Below are 21,343 nucleotides of genomic sequence, written 5' to 3'. Positions count from 1 at the left end.
TGTGTTATGGGAAAGAGTAAATAACGTTTCCTTATTTACTTTCTTCACACCAGTCATGATTTTATAGACCTCTATCGTATCCCCCTTTAGTTATGTATTTCCCAAGCTGAAAAGTCCCAATCTTCCTAATCTCTCCTCATATGGCAGCCTTTCCATACCCCTAATCATTTTTGTTGCCCTTTTCTCAAACTTTTTGCCAATTCTTATGTATCTTTTTTGAGATTAGGCAACCACATCTGCACACAGTATTCAAGATGTGGGCATACCATGGATTTATAAAAAGACACTAAGATATTTCTGTCTTACTATGTCTCCCTTTCTTAATGATGCCCAACATTCTTTTTGCTTTTTCAATGCCACTGCACATCAAGTGAATATTTTCAGAGAATTATCCACAATGACTCCAAGACCTCCATCTTGAGTGATAACTGCTAATTTAGACTCCCACCATGCTATATGGATAGTTGGGATTATGTTGTACAATATGCATTACTTTGCATTTGTCAACATTACATTTCATCTGTCATTTTGTTGCCCAAAAACCCAGTTTGGTGAGATCCTTTTGAAGCTCTCAGCAATCTACCTGGGACATATCAATCTTGAGCAGTTTGGTAGTGATTTAATTTAATGTTATAATGATTTAATCTAATGTAAAAAGCACTTTCCCAAAGACTCAGTGCTTGCAACACTGCTTATTTCTACCTCTGTTCTCAGGCCACAAAATAAATCAAATTAAAAAATCTGTTCACCTCATGGGAGCAAGAATTTGGGAAGGCTCATGATCATGCTGTCCAGGGTAACACATTGTCTGTCTTCAAAAGCCAATACTGTATGCTGACAGTATTTGGAAATGATTGTGGCTTGTAAAACCACTCGCATTACTGCTGGAAGAATATTGCTTTCTCTTGGAGTGAGTCAGGAAGCAATAACAGAAACATTGTTGCATTTTATATTACTTTATTTCTACTTAATCGCATTGGCTATGAGATGTACTTAATTTTCTCTTTGTCCTAGAATTAATGTAGATTTTGAGGTCTGGCACAAGTAGTTATCCTGTTCACAAAAGTAAATGGAAATGAAAGACAGTGCCACTCACAAATAGCTTCAGTCAAAATGTGCTGTTTATTTGTGAGTACATTGTACCATTTTCACAACATAGAGAGCAAGGAGATGAACTTAAAATGAAGTAACATTTGAAATTATTTAATGGAACGACACTGATTATTTGGCTCTTTTACACCAGTCTTTGGTATTCCAGAACTATTTTATTTTGAAAATTAATACACTACAGTATATTTGTCTTAAATCTTTTTAAATCAGCAGAGCTCTGATTATTCATATCATCTAAGGATCTAATCCTAAATTACAAGATTAACTGAAATGGGCTAGAGATAAGACACTTACCTTTACTCACAGTGATCAGTAACTTGTTCTGTGAGTAGTATCACTGATTTTTAGAGTGTTGGGAAGGGTGGATGAATGCAGTGGGCCTATAACAAAGTCTGGCCCTTGATGAAGAGCTCAACATTCAAAAACATTGAATTTTGTTTCTGCAATGTGGGTCCAAGTTTGAGTCTTGATGCTGTGCCCACAGATCCAACAGTGCAATGGAAATTTAAACACCTTGAACAGGAAGCTGTGGATTCCCCTGAGAGTAGAGGGGCTAACAGTGGGAGGGGAGGGAGTGTGTGTCAACAGGCCATTCCTACAGGTGCAGATTAGAGAATTAGTTCAAGTGCAATAATTCAGGACTGTTTTGTCCTGGTGGTCAGAGATCTCATCAGCTACCCAAAACTTAGGACCTGCACATGTGCACAATACTGTCACAATTTCTATTAAATCCCTCTTCCTTTGCAAAGAATAAAGAGTGGGTGCAAACAGAATACAGTATTTTAGTGCCTTTTATACAACAATATTTATACTCAAGAAAATGTTTGGATTGTGAAAGCAGAACATATATTATAACCCACAGAAGAAGCAGTTCCACTTTCAGAACTCCAGCAAAAACAACAATGTTTGAACCATTATAGGCAACCAGCAGCACTCCCTCTGACACCCTCTTCTCCTGGTGCCCTGAAGCCCCTGTTCGGGTAATTGCTCAGTATCAGTCCCTTAGTTTCATGCCAAAACACAATAAAGATCATTTGTGTTAAAGCTGTCATTCAGTCACCACCTTATTCACGTGGCCAAGGGCAACCCCAAACCAACTAAAGGAGTCAATGTGTTTGACTAAGCAAAAACACTTATCTATTCTCACTTATTACATGATGGAAAGGAACGCTCTCTCTGTGATACAATAAAGGCTGCTCAAGTATTGCTTTCCGAAGCACCTTTAGCAATACTCAGTTGGGTTTTGCTACAGATCTGTAGCAGTCAGCTGTCTCATTTCTGCAAGAGTTATTTGTTTTATTTCTTTATTGTTTTTGACCCACCTATGTATGAAGTAATACTTTAGAGTTACTTTCTTTCATCATTAAAGTTCTAAGCATATTTAGTATCTGTGGGTATGTCTACACTTGCCCCCTAGTTTGGACTGGGAGGCAAATGAAACATACCGAAGTTGCTAATGAAGCACGGGATTTAAATATCCCACGCTTGATTAGCATATTCGCAGCCGGTCGCCATTTTAAAATGCCGGTCGCCCGATTTAACTTGCCGCGTGTAGATGCGGTAGTCCGATCCAAAACCCTTCCCTGGAATTAACTGTTACTCATCGTGAAATGAGGAGTAACAGTTAATTCCAGGGAAGGATTTTGGATCGGACTACCGCGTCTACACGCGGCAAGTTAAATCGGGCAACCGGCATTTTAAAATGGCGACTGTCCATAAATATGCTAATCAAGCGCGGGATATTTAAATCCCGTGCTTCATTAGCAACTTCGGTATGCTTCATTTGCCTCCCTAGTCCGAACTAGGGGGCAAGTGTAGACATACTCAGAATGATTTCATATCAGATGTCAGAGTTTTACAATGGGTCTACTGTAAAACTGTATTCTGGCCAGTAAGTTGATGTTCAAAAGCATAAGTTGAACAGAAATCAAAGGAAAATAACAGAAGTGTTGCATATAAACATCACAACCTCTGTAGACTGAACTTTTTTCTTTCTTTTGCAAAGACTGTTTAAACCCTCAACTTTCATCACCAGAAGAAAAATAATTATTTTTACATCTTCTCAAGTGCATACAATGATGTTACCAGCTTGCTCAGAAGAATGCTAAGATACCAGCTGGTACCAGTTTAATAAGAGGGAAGTGCTATTAAGGGTACCTCACTGAAAACACAAAATAATAAGCCAAAAGTCATAAAACATTTATTCTCCAATGAATTTACTTTACCTTGAAAGGCACTGGCTCTTCAGTAAGTGGGCTAACAGGAAGTGAAGCAGTACTACTGGCAGGACTCATATCTGTACTCTGTAAAAAAAAAAATACCTCAGTGTTAATGCTTTCAAGTTTGGGACTTTTAAGTTGGACACTGTGTTTTGCAGTTTAGCTACTTGAAACTGCTTCAATTTTTTTATCTAGAGAAGTAAAAGAAAGAACGAACCCATATTTTAAAAAATAAATTCTATTAAGCTAGACTGTATTTTCTTAACTGGGTAAGAATTTCAATATTTCACTTATGGATAAATTATGTCAAAAAGTGTGCCTGGGGAACGTAACAACCAACACAATTAATAAACTATTAACATATGCACAGAGACATATGTGCATTTAGAGGCGAACATCAGGGGACTGGAACTATTTGGAACAAATGCCCTGGGTGCATACATAACAAATGGTGGACAAACTTGACTGATTTATATTTTCTTGATTGCCAAGTCATCATATTAAAGGATAAGCATCTGAAGAATGTCAGGGAGATTAGTACAAAGCACAGAAGTAGCTAATAATATTGAAATACTGTCTAGCTGTTAAATATATTAATGAAGTTTACAGGTAATGCTAAACTGAGGCCCATTTGCTACAAGGAAAGGGTTGAAAACATATTCACAAGAAGCTAACCTGGAAAAAAAATACCTGTCCAAACAATAAAAAGCATGCTTGCAGAGGAAAAAAAAGTACAGAGCACAGAACACATAGGCGCTCAATGGATATATTTTATATTTTTTAAATTTATTTTTTTTACTTGAAAGTTTTAGAAAGCATAGTAGGCATGTGAAGCCAAAATGACATTTGCTTTCTGTGCAATTCTACTGCATTGCAGAACAATTTGTATTTTATTTATTCAATATGGCCATTATAGGACCAGTTCTGTAGCAGGTGTGAATCTTTGTAGTTCCAGTGATCTAGCTTATACTTTCTAGGCAAACAATATTACACAGACACATGTTGTAATCAAACTAATACAATGTCACTAATAGCAATAAAAAGTCTTCGAGCAAAATGAAAAGACTCTGCTTACTCCTCCTCTTGAAATTTAAACAAATACAATCATACCCTGAAAGTCACTGGAAACTGGCTCTTTCAACCCAAGCAAATACAAAGTGAGGGCTTTCTAATGAGAGTTTCTTGTTCCAAAACATACAAATGAGGCCTGCAAGTCTCTGTTTTCCAAAATTAATTTAACTGCTGAAGGCACTGTCTTGAATTTAAAATGAAGCCCAAACCACAAAGAGCTTTAAAACAGAAACATACCACCTGAATTTGCAGCTGGAAAAAGAACCGAAAGCCATTGGAGCCTTTATAGAGCAGGTGTACTGTGGGCCATAGGAGAAACATGAGAAAGCAGTCTGATAGATGTATTCTGCATGGCAGTTTCTAGGTAGTCTTCACTTACAGTCTCATGTGGGGTCAAAAAACAACACCTAAGGACACCAGAACTGCTTTGTTGGAAACTATGGAAAAGTTGATGCCAATCTCAATTTTACAGCATTAGGAACTTGGCCATATACTAGTTTTAATTAATTAATTAATTTCAATGGTGAAATGCCAGTTCACAGCTGCAGAGAATCAAGTGAGATGGTCAGTAACAAACAGTAGTTTCTTGAGCAATTAAGAGAAATAACATTACTGTGAGAGATCCCAGCAGGTGACTTTCCTGAAGGGAAGAATTTACAACCTACAATGCCAAACACACCTTTCTTAATTTGTGTCTGGCAAATGTATGTCTGGCAAATTGTAGTTTGAAGTTCTTCATTCATATCCAGAACTTCTTTGAAAACTCCATAGAGGACTTCACTTTTGACATCTCCTGACTCATTTCTGTTGTCACAGCAACAGCCAACTGGCTTGAAACTAAATAAGCTTATCTGTGAATTACCTAGACAATGCCACACACTTGGGTTCCCTTCCTAGTTCTATCACAAAGTGCTGATGGTATGTGAGCAGGATTTTTTGTGAATTATGATAAACATGGTTTGATGTTAGTATAGGTTGCTTTCACCTAATAATGAATTAGGAAACACAAAGTTATGGATTAAAAAGATGGCGAAATTGAGTACTTTTTTTAGGAAATGCCTAAATGAAGGTTGCTTGTGCAACCATAATTTGGCCGCTCTGTGTGTATGCAGTTAGTTATTTGACCTCATTTTCCCTATCTCCCCTTCCCCAAGAAGACACCTGATTTATTCAGGGTGTGGGCCAGATATGCTTTCATGATAAATTGGAGCTGGGTAGAGAAGGAATCTGCCTGTCAGACCCGTCACTCATTTGCTGAAGAAGTTGGATGTGTGTAGTGAATGAAGGAGGGGATTTGAGGAAGACTTGACACTGAATTCCCACATGATGTTGGAGAAGTCATTTACACTAAACTTCTCACAGATAGTCCTTTTGCATGTAAATCAAAATCTCTGGCATAACGTATACAGGTAAAGCAGCTGAATTTTAGGTTGCATAAGCAATATTTGTTCATTTTGGCATTTTCTAACATCAGACTACACGCAGTCCCCGGCTTACGTACAAGATAGGGACTGTAGGTTTGTTCTTAAGTTGAATCTGTATGTAAGTCGGAACTGGCGTCCAGATTCAGCCACTGCTGAAACTGACCGCCAGTTCTGACTTACATACAGATTCAACTTAAGAACCCCAAGGTCCCCAAGTCAGCTGCTGCTGAAACTGATCAGCGGCTGATTCCAGGAAGCCTGGGGCAGAGCAACTCTGCCTCGGACTTCCTGTAGTCAGCGCTGGTCAGTTTCAGCAGCGGCTGACGTGGGGACGCCTGGGGCAGAGCAGCTGGGGTGCTGCTGGGTTGCTCCAGTAGCACCGCTCCTCGGCGCTACTGGACCAACCCAGCAGCACCCCAGCTGCTCTGCCCCAGGCGTCCCCACGTCAGCCGCTGCTGAAACTGACCAGCAGCAACTGAATCAGGACGCCTCGGGTAGAGCAGCTGGGGTGCTGCCGGGTTGGTCCAATAGTGCCCAGAGCGGCGCTGCAGGACCAACCGGCAGCGCCCCTGCTGCTCTGCCCCAGGGTCCACAACAAAAGCCTGGTCTGCTGGGGGCGGGGAGGTGGGCACACTAGCTGCCCCCCCCCCCCAGCAGACCAGGGACACGGGGAGCGAAGCCGCAGCGGCAGCGGGGTGCCACGCCTCTGAGTCTTTGCTCTGGCAAAGCCTCAGAGGCGCGGGACCCCGCCACGGCTGCGGCTTCGCTCCCGGTGCCCCTGGTCTGCTGCGGACCGTCTCCAGCAGACCAGGGGCACCGGGAGCGAAGCCGCAGCCACGGCGGGTTCCCGCCCTTCTGAGGCTTTGCCAGAGTAAAGCCTCAGAAGCGCGGGAACCTGACGCCGCTGCGGCTTCGCTCCCGGTGTCTCTGGTCAGCTGGGGACGGTCTCCAGCAGACCAGGGGCACCGGGAGCAGTTTTTCTCACCCCAGAGGTCAAGGTGGCGGATCGCTGCCTGCGAGCTCCGGGGCGAGAAAGCCCCGTTTGTAAGTGCGGATCCGACATAAGTCGGATCCGCGTAAGTCGGGGACTGCCTGTACTTGACTTGACAACCTCCTAGTCATCTTCATATTGTCTATTGTTTACGATTCAACCAGTTGATGACAAAAAGCTCAAATAATATTAACAAAAATTTTGTTTAAGCATTTCTCAGTTAATACAGAGAAAATTATTTGTGTGTGTTCTATCTATAAATAAAGCACTTATACGTCTGCTCATCTTCAATATATTTTGTATCATTATTTTCATCAGTGTCACATAGACCAATATAGTCCAAGTAATTTAACTGTGTTAAGTTTTAAGTGCAATTTCAGTTTTACTACAACTTTCAATTATTAATATTACTACTGCTACAGTAAAAGAAAATTAAATTTAGCTTACCAAAGTATTTGTAATGTTTTCCAACCTGACTAGTGTGACCCTCTTTTTGTAAGACAGATCACGCCAGCAGTTTGTCTCCTTGGTGAAAGATTTAGGATGTACCTCAGTAATCCTAGTTAGACCCCTGCCTAGTATTTTGATTTTGTTTCTGAAGTGTCTGTCTGTCTGTCTCTCTCATGTGATTCTGAAATCTTTTTATTGGCACCAGATTCAGTAATGCAAATAGACCTCCACTGTGAAGCCTACAATATAGAATATACACGTGACTATACAGAGAAAGAGAACTGTCTCTTCCCTTGTTCCTGACAGGAGCTTGTTTATCACCGTCTGATGACCAGCTTTAACTCACATACCTTAAGAAAACAGTGACAGAAATGTAGCCGTGTTAATCTGGTGTAGCTGAAACAAAATACAGGACTATGCAGCACTTTAAAGACTAACAAGATGGTTTATTAGGTGATGAGCTTTCGTGGGCCAGACCCACTTCCTCAGATCAAATAGTGGAAGAAAATTGATCTGAGGAAGTGGGTCTGGTCTGTGAAAGCTCATCACCTAATAAACCATCTTGTTAGTCTTTAAAGTGCTACATAGTCCTGTTTTTTGCTTAAGAAAACAGTTTTCAGTACAGATATATAGTTCTTTAAACATTAGCCACACATACATTTTGAAATAACTGATGGTACCAGTGGCTATTGGCTCCTGGTAAAGACATCATATGCCACCATGAATTAATCAAACAGAACACCACATAGTTAAGGGTTAATGTGAATAAGCAGGCTTCTGAAGACAAGATCCTGTGTTAGCTGCACGCATGTTGATTTTGCTTATCAGAAGGGGAAGAGGAAAGAAAAGAATCCACAATTTGAGAAAAAGAAAATAAGTGGATGAAAACCTTGAATTTGGGCACTTTGATATAGAAGACTGCTAGGAATGCTTGCTGATAAGAAGTTTGATGCATAGTGTTTACAAAGTGAAGTCAGACTTTCCCTCTAATAGCTGCTTCCACGTGCTCTGTGGTAGCATGAGCCTGGGCCCCAGACTATAGAACAGGGAACCCCATCTCTTCTGGGCTCTGAATGATCCCCCTGACCACACCCACACATTCTGCATAAGAAGCTGCCTGATTTGAAACCAGCGGGAAAAGACTGGATGTGATCATATAATTAAAGATGGTTTCACAATGCATATGAACAGGAAAGTCAAATTATTATTCACTGACAGGCAACCTTAATTTTGGCATTTCCTAATTTCTGACTCACTTTGCAATCTTAATACCGTGCTTATAACATTGGGATGCTTTTTTTTCTATATACAAATAAAACTTCTATCAAACTATTTAGTTAAGAGTTCTTCCTTTTATCAAAGGATACCTTCCACATATTGCTTTGGTATATGCTGGCATGTATCTTAGGATACACACCTCCTGGCAGCATACTGCATAAGGATGGAATCATTTGCAAAGCCTGTATAAACTTCAGTAAGGTCTCAATTGGTTGTATATCATGTAGCAGTGAAACTGAAGAGTATGTTTTGTCTCAAACTATTCTGTAATCAAATCAAAGTGATATTCTTATCAAGTTTGTTACACAATTTTGCTATTTGCAATAGTTGGAACTATTTCTTCATACATTCTGATAGTCAAAATATTTCAGTTTGGAGTAATGCAAAGCCCTGGTATATAGCAAAATAAATTAGAGGTAGAAAAGAGACTTTAAAAGGCACATTTTTTGAGTAACATTAGTTCGAACCAAGGGGTTTGATTCGAACTAACGCATCCCGGAGCACACATCATGGTTTGAATCAGTTGTTGAGCGGAATAACGTGAGGGCAAGATTATGCTAATGAAGCGCGGGGTATTTAAATCCCCACTTCATTAGCAATTTCGGTCATCTACATTTGCATCCCTAGCTTGATCTAGGGAGCAAGTGTACATGTACCCTTAATGAAAACAGATCTACCTCATCTCATAAACTAGGATTGGTCTAGATACAGAATCCTGCCTTTAATCTGATCTTCTGTAGCAAAAGAGCAATGCACCAAACTTGTTATGGCATAATTAACCATACATGCAATATCTTCTGTATAATCCACAAAAAGGAGGCAATTTAATTTCTTAAAACTTTTCCATAAGGGTAAACAGTGCTGTGATAGTAGGCAGGCACTGACTTCTCTTGAGATCAGTATCAACATTTATTGATGCAAGAAGTTAATACTGACAAGAGAAAATCTTCAGTGAATATTAAATCTAGAGAACAAATAAATCTTGATAGTAAACAAACAACGTAGAAGACAGTCGGTGTCCTAGATAGCTTTTACAAAAAGACAGTGAAGGGAGGAATGTTGAACTGATTTTGGGGTGATAGTTTAGTTGTATTATAGGTTATATTGTTCAGCACCATTTTAGTCTAGAAAATCTGAGAGTTAACTTCTGACAGAAGTATATCAGATTAACTGTGGCCAATATAAAAAATTTCAGAAGAGAAGATTGCATAATTTCAGTCTAGTTGTAATAAATGCATGAACAAGCTGTTCAGAATATTTTTAGCACAAAGACAGCATTATGATTGTTCTATAAGATTAAAAATAGTCACTACCACTTTCAATCATAATCTACAATTTGTCATGTAGCCTAGTACTGTACTAGCATTTCTAACAAGATACTAGCCAACACATTAACTTTTCCCAGGATGATCCCTGCTCTGTTGCGCTGATCCAGGAGTGATCTCTCTAATGCAGTGGTTCTCAAACCTTTTGGCCTGTGGTTCACCTAGCTCAATGCAAACCGTTCCGTGGACCATCAGTTGCTAGTGGAAACTCGCCGTCACCTATATAATTACGCCCAAGTCATTTTGTTAGTGCTGCAGCTAGGGAGAATGGTTTAATTTAACTAGTAGGAGAGGAAATATTGAATTTGAATTATTAAAAAAATTAATCACTTATTCATGTGAATCAAACTTCATTTTAAATAAAGTAAAATATTAATTTATGTCCAACACTAAAGAAAACATGGGAAAGGGAGGGTGAGGCAGGAGTGCCAGCATGGGGAATCGAGGGGGGCTGAGCTTGAGCTGTGGACCTTCTGGAAGGAGGCTGCAGACCACTAGTGGTCCTCAGATCACAGTTTAAGAACCACTACCCTGATGCTTTTGCAGAACTCTCCTCCTCCTAACAGCCAACAAGTCCACCTGACCCACCAACTGTTTGCTCAAGTTCTCCAACAAACAGATTGTTTAGCCTTTTCCCTGTGTTCCTCCTGATTGGGGTAGAGAAGAGAAGTGACCCCAGTCTGTTCCCCTGAATCTGTGGAGCGAGGGCAGATCTCAGGGATGTTCCTCTGTGTGTCTCTTTGAAGAAGCAAGAGATTGTTCTTCCAGCTTTTCATCAGGTCAGGTACTGAAACCTCCTGCCTCAGTCCCTACTTGAGGAAGAAGTGGCTCTGATTCTCCACAGAACCTTCAAAGTCTGTTTTAACAGGGAACTTGGGAGATGTGCTGACAAACGATTAAGAGCAACCTACCCATCAGCTGAGAACACAGTTGAAGGGGAAGAAAAAAGTGCAAAGGTGAGGCTGCCAGGAGTCAGGATTTTCTTTCCCTCTCCAGAGTGAAGTTTATGTTCACTTGTATATACTTCAAAATGTTGTACTGATGAACTGGTAGAGGCAACCCAATAAACACACTAGCAATTACAGACCTGAAAAGCATCCAGCCTGCTTGGGGTGGTATGAAAGAGAAGACAGCTGGCTGCAGATGGAAAAGATTGTTGTTGGGGCTTTGTTGGACACTCAGGACGGGGAGCAGAATTTTAAGTGGACATCAGGAGCACAGAGATATGGAGAAGGGAACAGAATTTATTAGATGAAAAAAGTGAGCACTGCATGGACAATAGGAAATTTCACAGAGATCAGGAGGGTAAGGGCCAGGGCTTTGCTATTTGAGAGTTAGGAGCACAACAATTCCACTTTTTCTCATTTGAGCACAGCCATATCCCAAATTGCCTATACTTAGGACAAGTTGCTCTGGTCAGCATATAATCTAATACTACATAACATTTCTGAAATGCCAGTGTTATCTTCTTTATAGAGCCAACTTCAAATTCATCTTCAAGGTTGACTAACATTTTAATTCTCTCCTTCTCAGATAAACTCAGAATGAGCATTGCATAAAGAGAATAAATCCTCACAGGCAATGTCAGATAAGTTGCTTCATTCTCCTTCACCACCATCTATCTAGTTAATTCTCCCCTAAACTTCCTCTACTAGGCAAAGATGAAAAAATTGGCATCTCCTTTAAATGTGTACATGTTTATTAACACTTTCATACTTGACGCCTATCGTAAATGAGGGTTCGAGTTACGATGCCCCCAACTTGCAACGCTTCCCCAGGAACCAATTTTATTGCAAGTCAGGGGACGCCTGTCAGCCGATTTGATTCTGTACTATGCTTTCTCTTCGCCGATTTGATTCTGTACTATGCTTTCTCTTCAAAGACTATAAATAGCATAGTGGCTTACAGTTATAAGTTACTACACAGTTCTTTATAAGCAAGCTCATTTATTCTTAAGGGGAAAGCATGACAAAAAATATGTCTTTTAAAAAATGTACATGGCATATTAAAAATATACAAAAGTCACCCATCAGTCTCTTAATACGACAAGTCCTTCCAATCCTTTCCCAGGAAGGAAACCTCCCCCAATCCTGGACAACAGGATTTGCCTTGATTTCCACACACTGCTTCTAGTTCCTGGAGGAGATGTGGTAACCCTCCTTTACGCAGCAGAACGCAGTCATGCATAAATCATTTGTTTGAAACATTGGACCGTAAAGGTACTTCAACTTCATATAAAAACTTTCCCAAGGATATGCAGGAAATTGCCTGTGTCACTCACAACCATATCTGAGTTTAAGCCAAAGGATTCATTGATTTCATAATCCCCATCTAATTTCATTTGTTTCTAATTATTAAGTATATCTTAAAGAATCATCAATTATTATAAAGTGAGATTACTCAAGTGTTTGAGTTCACTGTCAAAAGCATGGATTAGCAAACACCTTCTCATGACAATATAGTCATTGATGTCCCATGCTAAAAGCACTGCCTGTTGACATAGTATTTACACATAAATCAAAGCGTAGAGAGTGAGAGCAGCACTGTATCTGCCAACACCACAGTATTCAATCTCCAAACCTTGCATGAACACCCATTCGGTGTCCTGCCACTTCATATAAAGTCCTAAGGACATGGAAAAAATTAGCTAATGGAACTGAAATACAACCCAGTCACACACCACATCAACAACATGGGAAATCATGGTCTCAATACAAGATCTCAGCTGGACCTGAAAAAGGATTGGACACTTATATAAATAAGTGTACAATCCTTATACCCCGAAGAATAAGGATTATACACTTATATAAATATATCCACAATTATACTGGATAGGACAAAAATATGCAAAGGATGTAAGTCCTTATTCTTCAGGGTATAAGGCAATACCTAACTTGATAGCGTTAAGAAGAAACTTCTTCTACCGGCAGATTGTTCTATAAATGCATCCACCTTTGAAGCTGGCCACTGTTGGAGACAGGTTACAAGGGCTTTATCTAGGAAGCCAATAAATATGTTCCTGTCCTAACAATCAAGTCTTCAAGCATTCTATTTCTTCCTTCCCTGATGCTTTGAGAAACATTTATAACTACCTGTCATGGATCCACCAGCTAGGTGCTGTGCCTCCAGATTGAGAACATCACAGCAGGACCTGCCACACAGGGGCCCCGAGGTACCCAAGGGACCACGCTTCCCTCCACTCTCCACCCTCATCCCACGGACAAGCAGGCAAGGGAAGCGTCCGGCCACAGTGAGATGCCATGGGTGGGCGAGGGGCCCGGAGCAGCCTGGTCTTCTGTGCCTGGCACATCTGTGCCTGGCAGTGCTGTCCAGGAGAGCAGGTGGTTCCTCAAGTGTGCAGGCATGACTGTGTGCTATGTGCGGTACTCCTCAGAGTGCTTGGGGTTGTGCCTGCGTCCTTGTGCTCAGCATGCTTCCAGCGGTGTCTGGTGGTGGGAGGGAGCCCCCCGGGGTCAGACGTGTATGGGGTCTCTACACAGCCTGTGAGCACAAGCCTGTGAGTGTTCTTGGGCTAGCTCCTGGGGCCACGTTGTGCATACTGCAGCTGCACATGCTTGCACATGCACAGAGTGCAGTACACTGCCCAGGCTGAGTGACGATCACTCCCCAACCCTTCTACACCCCCTGCCCTATATGTGTGTGTGCGTGTAAAACTGACAGCACTCACCTGATGATCCCTCCCCGGCATCAGAGGATGCGTGAGAGAATGCTTGTAGCATTTGTAATAACAACAATACTAACACTAAATTTTAGTTACATCAGTGGTGGGCAGTATCCAATCAGCGGAGGAGACACGGTTCACCAGAGTTAGCCTTTGCAGGCCACCAATACTTTATTTACATGAACCACCACTGGTACAGCTGCTTGAACCTTCTATTCACCATGGAGCACCATCTCTAGCCAATGGGCACTGCTTGAATTGGGACACCGCTCCCTTCAGCTCACGTGGGCTAGGAATGGTGATCCACAGCCAACAGGAGCTCACAGGGTTATAAGTCCTGGCAGAAGCCACATCCAACTTATTGCCCACCTGAGTTTAATGCAACTTATGTGCATTAAATTTAAGTCTAAAAGAAAAAAAATGCAACTCAGTGTGAAGAAGAAAGTCTATGTTGGCATTAACAAGGAAAGTGAAGTCAGGTGTCATTTCTGATGTTGCAAGGTGGAGCACTACTGCAAGGTGGTAATCAGTGATAGAAGATCTGTTCTTTGATTTATTGAATTTCATCACAGCAAATGTTTGCTCGCAGATGTAAGTTGATCCGAAAAATAGAAGCAACTTTTGGGCATGAGACTTGATCTTCGGAAAGCTGTGTTCATTGAGAGATGCATAGAATTCCAGAAGTGGTGTTGATTTGAATTGCTCTGCAAGGAAGGCATCACTCTGCAAGTCAATAAGCTCAATTTGGAGCATTGTCCACCAAAGGAGAGGAGAACAAAGCCATATCCCCCGCTTCTAACCCCATTGCCTGGCAGCTGACCTGCAGGCACAAGCTCTTTGAATAGAAGCAGTTGAAAGGGCTCACGCCTCCAGGCAGCTCCCAGGCAACCAGCCAGAGAGGCAGAGATGTGAGCTTTTTTCAATTACTTCTGCTTAAAAGGCTTGCGCCTGCTGGGTGACTGCCAGGCAAGGCAGCCACCCATCACGTGAGCACTTTAAATAGAAGCAGTTGAAAGGGCTCGCATCGCTGGCTTCCTAACAACTCATTAGAGGCTGGGGGAGCTGTGAGCCCCGTTAAGTGCTTTTATTTCCTGTGCCTGTCAGGCAACGTGTTGCCTAGCAGCCAGGGAACACAAGAGCCCTTTAACTAGAAACAGCTGAAAGGTGTCGCAGCTCCCCAGCCCCTAGTGCATTGCCAGAGACCTGGGATCACTTTGAGCTATTTCTATCTAAAGGGCTCTCTTGTTCCCTTGGGCTGTTAGGCAATATTAAGGGCTGGGGAAGGCAGCAACCCTTTAAATAGAAACAGCTGAAAGGGCTGGTGTTTCTGGCTTCCTAGCAATGCGCTAGAGGCCCCGGGAGCTGCAAGCCCTCTCAGCTCTTTCTATTTAAAGGGCTGTTGCCTTCCCCACAGTTGCTAGAGACACGAACCCTTTAAATACCGTAAAATTGCAAGTATAATGTGCACCTATGTAGAATGCGCACCTACCTTTTCAACGTCAGAACCCTGGAAAAAAGTGAACTCCTATATATAATGCGCACTCCCGTTATACTCACGATTTTACGGTATATATAGAAAGGAAGAGGCCATTCCCACCTGCACGTTTGCCTGGGAAACGCACGTGCAGCACCCGGGAGCCGGCAGCAGATTTTGAAACCTGCTCCCCGCCCCGCCGCCCAGCTGCCTACGCTGAGATCGTGCCTGCCATGGGGCCCTTTACCCCTCCCCGCCCAGCTGTCCGTGCTGAGGCCGGGCAGGCAGTGAGCCAGGGCGCTTCTCGCCTTGACCAGGAGCCTGGCTGAACTCGCGCCTGCCGCGGGGACCCCCTGCCCAACTGAGCTCACGGCTGCCGTGGGGAATCCCTGCCCAACTGAGCTCGTGCCTGCCGCAGGGGCCCCCTACCCAGCTGAGCTCACGGCTGCCGTGGGGAATCCCTGCCCAACTGAGCTCGTGCCTGCCGCAGGGGCCCCCTACCCAGCTGCCTGAACGCCATGCCGAGACCGGGCAGGCAACGAACCAGGGCGCTGCAGTTTGGCAGTGCCGCCGGCTGCTCGCCTTGTCCGGGAGCCTGGCGGGGCGCCGCGCTGCAGCTGGAAAGTTTCTGTGCAGAGGGGAGGGTGCGTTAAAAACTTTAATAGAAAATTTCCTATGTATAATGCGCACCCCAGCTCTGACCCTAAAAAAACAGGGGGAAAAGTGAACATTATACTTGAGATTTTACAGTAGAAGCAATTTGAAGGGCTCACTCCTGTCCTGCTCCGAGGCAAGGAGCTAGAGGGAAGGGTCTGAAACTGCCTCACAGGCCAGATCAAAGCCCTAGGCCACCCGGATGCAGCCCGCTGAAAGGCTTTTGCCCACCCCTGCAATAAGCATATGTTTATCATGTAGTTGACTAGTCACTTACATCCTTACCTTTGTAGGCAAGTTTTTCCTAATGTTCCATTGCTTTTACTATCAGGGTGGTTAAACCTTGATAGTAGAAGCAATGGAACATTAGGAAAAACTTCCTAATTATGTAATTGCAACTTTATACAGGCACTTAGTCACTCAGGCAACCACTAATACAACTTAATTTTGCCCATCTAAACTGGGCTAAAACATACTACATCTCTATTGCTCAGTGATAAATACATCCCATATAAATCTCACTTTCAAATCTGAAACACATTAAACCCTGAACTTTATTAGTAACATTGCTCCTTACATTGTCCAGTTTTTGGTGGTGGTGGTGTGTGTGTGGGGGGGGGGGTATTTTTGGTCTTTCTGCTTCTCTGTAGCTGTCAAGAGCAATACTGCTACACTTAAACACTAGAAACAAGTCTTTATTTGAGATTTACATTTTGCCAGTTCTCAGAAAAGATTCTATATTCCTGGATTTTGGTGTGTGTCACTGAGGCTTTAACAAGCCATTAAACTTCTTAAGTGTTGTGACTGCAATTATCTCACTACTTCATCAGCTCTCAAAAGAGCTTTTACATAGAACCACTTCTAACAGGTCATTTTAACTTCTTAGATACAGAGAATCCATTTTCAGGACTCTTTTGTATTCCCTAATAAGTTCAGTGAAAGAAAGCATTTTGACTATTTGTATGCATTACCTACCAAGCACAAGGAGCAAAATAATTCCTTAATGTAAGAAAAAGTTGAAACTTGGGTTACCATCTGGCTGGTATTTGACCAACCTGACAAGTTTTTTTAATGCATTTACCAATTTCCAGACAAATGGTTTCATCTGGCAGGCTTTTTTTTATCTGGGTCCAAAGTTTTGCATTATCATAGTACACTGGGGTATCTAACATTAAAAATTTCTATGTCCAGCTAAAGAGATTGCAATGTTCTTGACTCTACGGTTAAGTGATGAGCTCAAATCTGTTCAAAATACAGCAGTGATCTGCCTACCAACAGACAAGTGCACTATCAATGTGTGAGAGTGGGTTTAAGTCACACAAGATTGAGGAGACATGCAGTTATCAATCTTATCTATATGAGTTCTCTCTCAAGGCATTAAGTGATTGTTACAGGAGTTGCCCTGTGGTTGGGGATTGGTGTTACAATGTGGTTGCTTTGTGGTGGGATATGTGCTGGTGTTTCAAAGTGGTTGACCTTAAATACCATCCTACATATGTTCTCACTGGTTGCACCATTTTCTCCTATAATATATCTTATAAACGCAAGATAAAGATTCAACCAATACACTACACATGGTTCTTTAGCAGAAAAATATTCTAAATCTTTCCAAAGATTCACCATTCCTGTATCAGATTCCTTCCATTAGAGTCTTCTTATAAAAGTTGAAACCAGAATGTTCCATATATTAAAGTAGAACGATGGGTATAGCAGAGATCACTGTAGTCAGGAATGCAAGTGATGTTTCTAGTATTTTTTTTAAAAGTTTTCTAGGTTTAGACACCACCTTATGATAATTGTTGTAGTAAAGATTAAGCCACTTTTGCATGGGAGGATGGTGAGGAAAAACAAGAGTCACAATGCAGTACCTTAATTTTGACACTTTGTGCATTGCTACACTATATGGTAGCAAACTACACAATCATATTCAACTCTCAAATTCAGTATAGAATCATGACACAATGCTCTACAATCTTAGTTACATGTATATTGCACCTTGCCATTCTGTTTATGCCACACAGACTTACTGGTAGCCATTTATATGATAAGTACTCAGTAAACTAAAAAAAAAATAGTCCATGTATTTAACAACCTTAATATATGTCCTACATTTATTAAAGATTTTATTGCTGGTTGAAATGTCATTGTGGGATAACTAGCTAAGCCATTAAAATACATGCCTTATATATAAGAAACTATGATATAAAATAAGTAAAAGTATACTGGATTATTGATTGGAAAAAATTTAAATATTGAAATTCAAACAAAAAGTGATTAGAATCATAGAACTGGAAGAGACCTCAGAAGGTCATCAAGTCCAGCCCCCTGCTCTAGGCAGGACCAATTCCAACTAAATCAACCCGGCCAGGGCTTTGTCAAGCTGAGACTTAAACACCTCTAGGGATGGAGACTCCACTACTTCCCTAGGTAACCCATTCCAGTGCTTCACCACCCTCCTAGTGAAATAGTTTTTCCTAATATCCAACCTGGACCTCTCCCACCACAACTTGAGACCATTGCTCCTTGTTCTGCCATCTGTCACTACTTAGAACAGCCTTTCACCATCCTCTTTGGAACCTCCCTTCAGGAAGTTGAAGGCTGCTATCAAATCCCCCCTCACTCTTCGCTTCTGCAGACTAAACAGACCCAAGTCCCTCAGCCTCTCCTCATAAGTCATATGCTCCAGCCCCCTAATCATTTTGGTTGCCCTCCGCTGGACCCTCTCCAATGCGTCCACATCCTTTTTGTAGTGGGGGGCCCAGAACTGGACACAATACTCCAGATGCGGCCTCACCAAAGCCAAATAAAGGGAAATGATGACATCTCTGGATCTGCTGGCAATGCTCCTCTTAATGCAACCTAATATGCCATTAGCCTTCTTGGCTACAAGGGCACACTGTAGACTCATATCCAGCTTCTCATCCACTGTAACCCCCAGGTCCTTTTCTGCAGAACTACTACTTAACCGGTTGGTCCCCAGCTTGTAACTATGCTTGGGATTCTTCTGTCCCAAGTGCAGGACTCTACACTTGTCCTTGTTGAACCTCATCAGATTTCTTGTGGCCCAATCCTCCAATTTGTCTAAGTCATCCTGTACCCTATCTCTGCCCTTAAGCGTATCTACCTCTCCCCCCAACTTAGTGTCATCCGCAAACTTGCTGAGGGTTCAATCCATCCCCTCATCCAGATCATTAATAAAGATATTGAACAAAACCGGTCCTAGAACCGAACCTTGGGGCACTCTGCTAGAAACTGACCGCCATCCTGACATCGAGCCATTGATCACTACCCACTGGGCCCGGTCTTCTAGCCATCTTTCTATCCATCTTACCGTCCATTTATCCAATCCACAATCCCTTAACTTGCTGGCAAGAATATTGTGGGAGACCGTATCAAAAGCCTTGCTAAAGTCAAGGTATATAACATCCACTGACTTCCCCATGTCCACCGAGCCAGTTACCTCATCATAGAAGCTAATCAGATTGGTCTGGCACAACTTGCCCTTTGTGAATCCATGCTGACTATTCCTAATCACTTTCCTCTCATCCAAGTGCCTCAATATGGATTCCTTAAGGATAACCTTCCATGATTTTTCTAGGAACCGAGGTAAGACTGACCGGCCTATAGTTCCCTGGATCATCCTTCTTCCCTTTTTTGAAGATGGGCACTACATTTGCCTTTTTCCAGTCATCCGGGATTTCTCCCGATCTCCACGACTTTTCAAAGATAATAGCCAAAGGCTCCACAATGACATTGGCCAACTCCCTCAGTACCCTCGGATGCATTAAGTCCAGACCCATGGATTTATGTACGTTTAGCTTTTCTAAATAGTTCCTAACCTGTTCTTTACCCACCACGGGCTGTCCATCTTCATCCCATCTTGCGTCACTTGGCGCAGAAGTCCAGGAGCCGACCTTGTCCGTGAATACAGAGGCAAAGAAAGCATTGAGTACTTCAGCTTTCCCCACATCATTAGGAAAAAACTGAAGCATAATGTATCCCCCTCTTTATTTTCCACCAACTCTAATTAGGATTATGAAAGCAGTACAAGTCCAAAAAAGTATTACCAGATATTACATGTCTAAGATTTGTTTGAGATATTACATGACTCTGAAGCAGGCTGTCCCAGACCTTCCCAAGTCTGGGGGAGGGGATCATGTGGCCACAGGTTCCTCCACATCAGTTGCCTCTGGCTGCAAAGGATTCCCACCCTCACCTGTGACTACAGCTGGACAGCCTGCAAGGACTGGGGGACTGCAGGGAATCTCTCCCTCCCCTCCCCCACCCGGCAATGTAATGTCTTCTGGTTAGCTGTGGAAAAGAAGCTCCATGACCCACTGGGCATTGGTGGAACTAGTTCTGTGCCGCAGACACAGCTCCTGACATAGTTAGGAAGTGAGTAATAGGCAGTTTTCTGCTGATTCCTCTTCAGGATCAGAGGCGGGAAACTTAGCCGCAGTTCAAAGCTAGGGTTGCCAGGTGTCCGGTTTTGAACCGGACAGTCCAGTATTTGAGTTTTTTGTTTGGGAAACAAATTGAAAAAATATAAATGAGAAAATATAAATGTCTGGTATTTTCTAATAAGATGTAATGTAGATTGTGATGTAATGTCAAGTGTGTCCAGTATTTTTGCTGAAATCATCTGGCAACTTCATCAAAGCAGAAAGCCCAACCCTTGCCTAGCTCAACACTTCCCTGCCCTGTTAAGCGCCTTTCAAGGTAAAGGTAACAACCACCATGGAAAAGGCATCCAGCAACTCAGCCTGGAGCTATGGCAGCATCCCAGCCTGTGGTAAAGGTTGAGTGACACGTTGGAGTTCAGCCAGCACATTGTTAAAGCACCTTCTGCTACTTGCAACCAAGGTGGGGAGAGAGGGGGAGATGTGGAACTGAGACTGATCCACTGTCAGTGCTTCCAGGAGAGACTGGAGACTGCTGCTCTAGAAACAGCTTTCAGAGGCAGAGAGACGAAGAATTGAAGAAGTGACTACACAGGTCATAGGCTCCTAATTAATGAGACACAAGTTAATGTTACCTTAGCTGCTTCATTTTAATCCAATAGAAACATTTAGCCATATCACAAAACCACAACACCAGTGCACAAGCTGGCCTCCTGAGTAATCTGTTCTTGGATCCACACTGTCCACAGAGTGGTGGTACACAATGCTCGGCCACAGGGCTGTATCCAGAAGCCCAGCCCATGCAACACCTTGACTTTCATGAGTAATAAGTTCATATACATATTGAATTAAATCATTTTTTCATGCTTCTTGAATTAAATGCACGAAGCAGTAAGTAAAAAATAAAAAAATAAAAAATCAGCATGGCCCCTTTAATAAGAGGCTTTTTTGCTGGTGGCCATTTTGTTTTTCTATTCCAGCCACAAGAAAAGCCCCTGCAGAAACAGAAACCAGGTAAGTGTGGGGAGACCTGGAGGGAGGCAGGAGGTTGGGCCTGGTTGATGAGTGTGTCATAGGGTTGCCAGGTGTCCGGCATTTTCGCCTCCTGGCAGGGAAAAAAACCAGAAAATACTGAACATTTTAGGTGTCCAGTATTTTCTGAAAATTTTTTACTGGACAGGAGGCGAAAATACCGGACTGTCCGGATCAATACCAGACACCTGGCAACCCTAAATGTGTGCAAAGAACTCACACTGAAAAGGTGA

The 21,343-nt window shown here is 42.4% G+C and overlaps 1 protein-coding gene across 9 annotated transcripts in view; it reads right to left on the bottom strand.

Annotated features, from left to right (window-relative positions):
* The window catches only part of CCSER1 (coiled-coil serine rich protein 1), a 1,130,035-nt gene that overhangs the window by 545,979 nt on the left and 562,713 nt on the right, over positions 1 to 21,343 (bottom strand). For all 9 annotated transcript variants that reach the window (XM_075929595.1, XM_075929599.1, XM_075929603.1 and 6 more), the window contains one exon: positions 3,336 to 3,413. In XM_075929595.1, the coding sequence (XP_075785710.1) occupies positions 3,336 to 3,413 (78 nt within the window). The remainder of the gene's footprint in view (positions 1 to 3,335; positions 3,414 to 21,343) is intronic.

This window comes from Pelodiscus sinensis, chromosome 5, assembly GCF_049634645.1.
Source record: "Pelodiscus sinensis isolate JC-2024 chromosome 5, ASM4963464v1, whole genome shotgun sequence".
Taxonomy (NCBI): Eukaryota; Metazoa; Chordata; order Testudines; family Trionychidae; genus Pelodiscus; species Pelodiscus sinensis.
The sequence above is the reverse complement of the archived record's forward strand: the minus strand, read 5'-3'. Positions and strand labels throughout refer to the sequence as shown.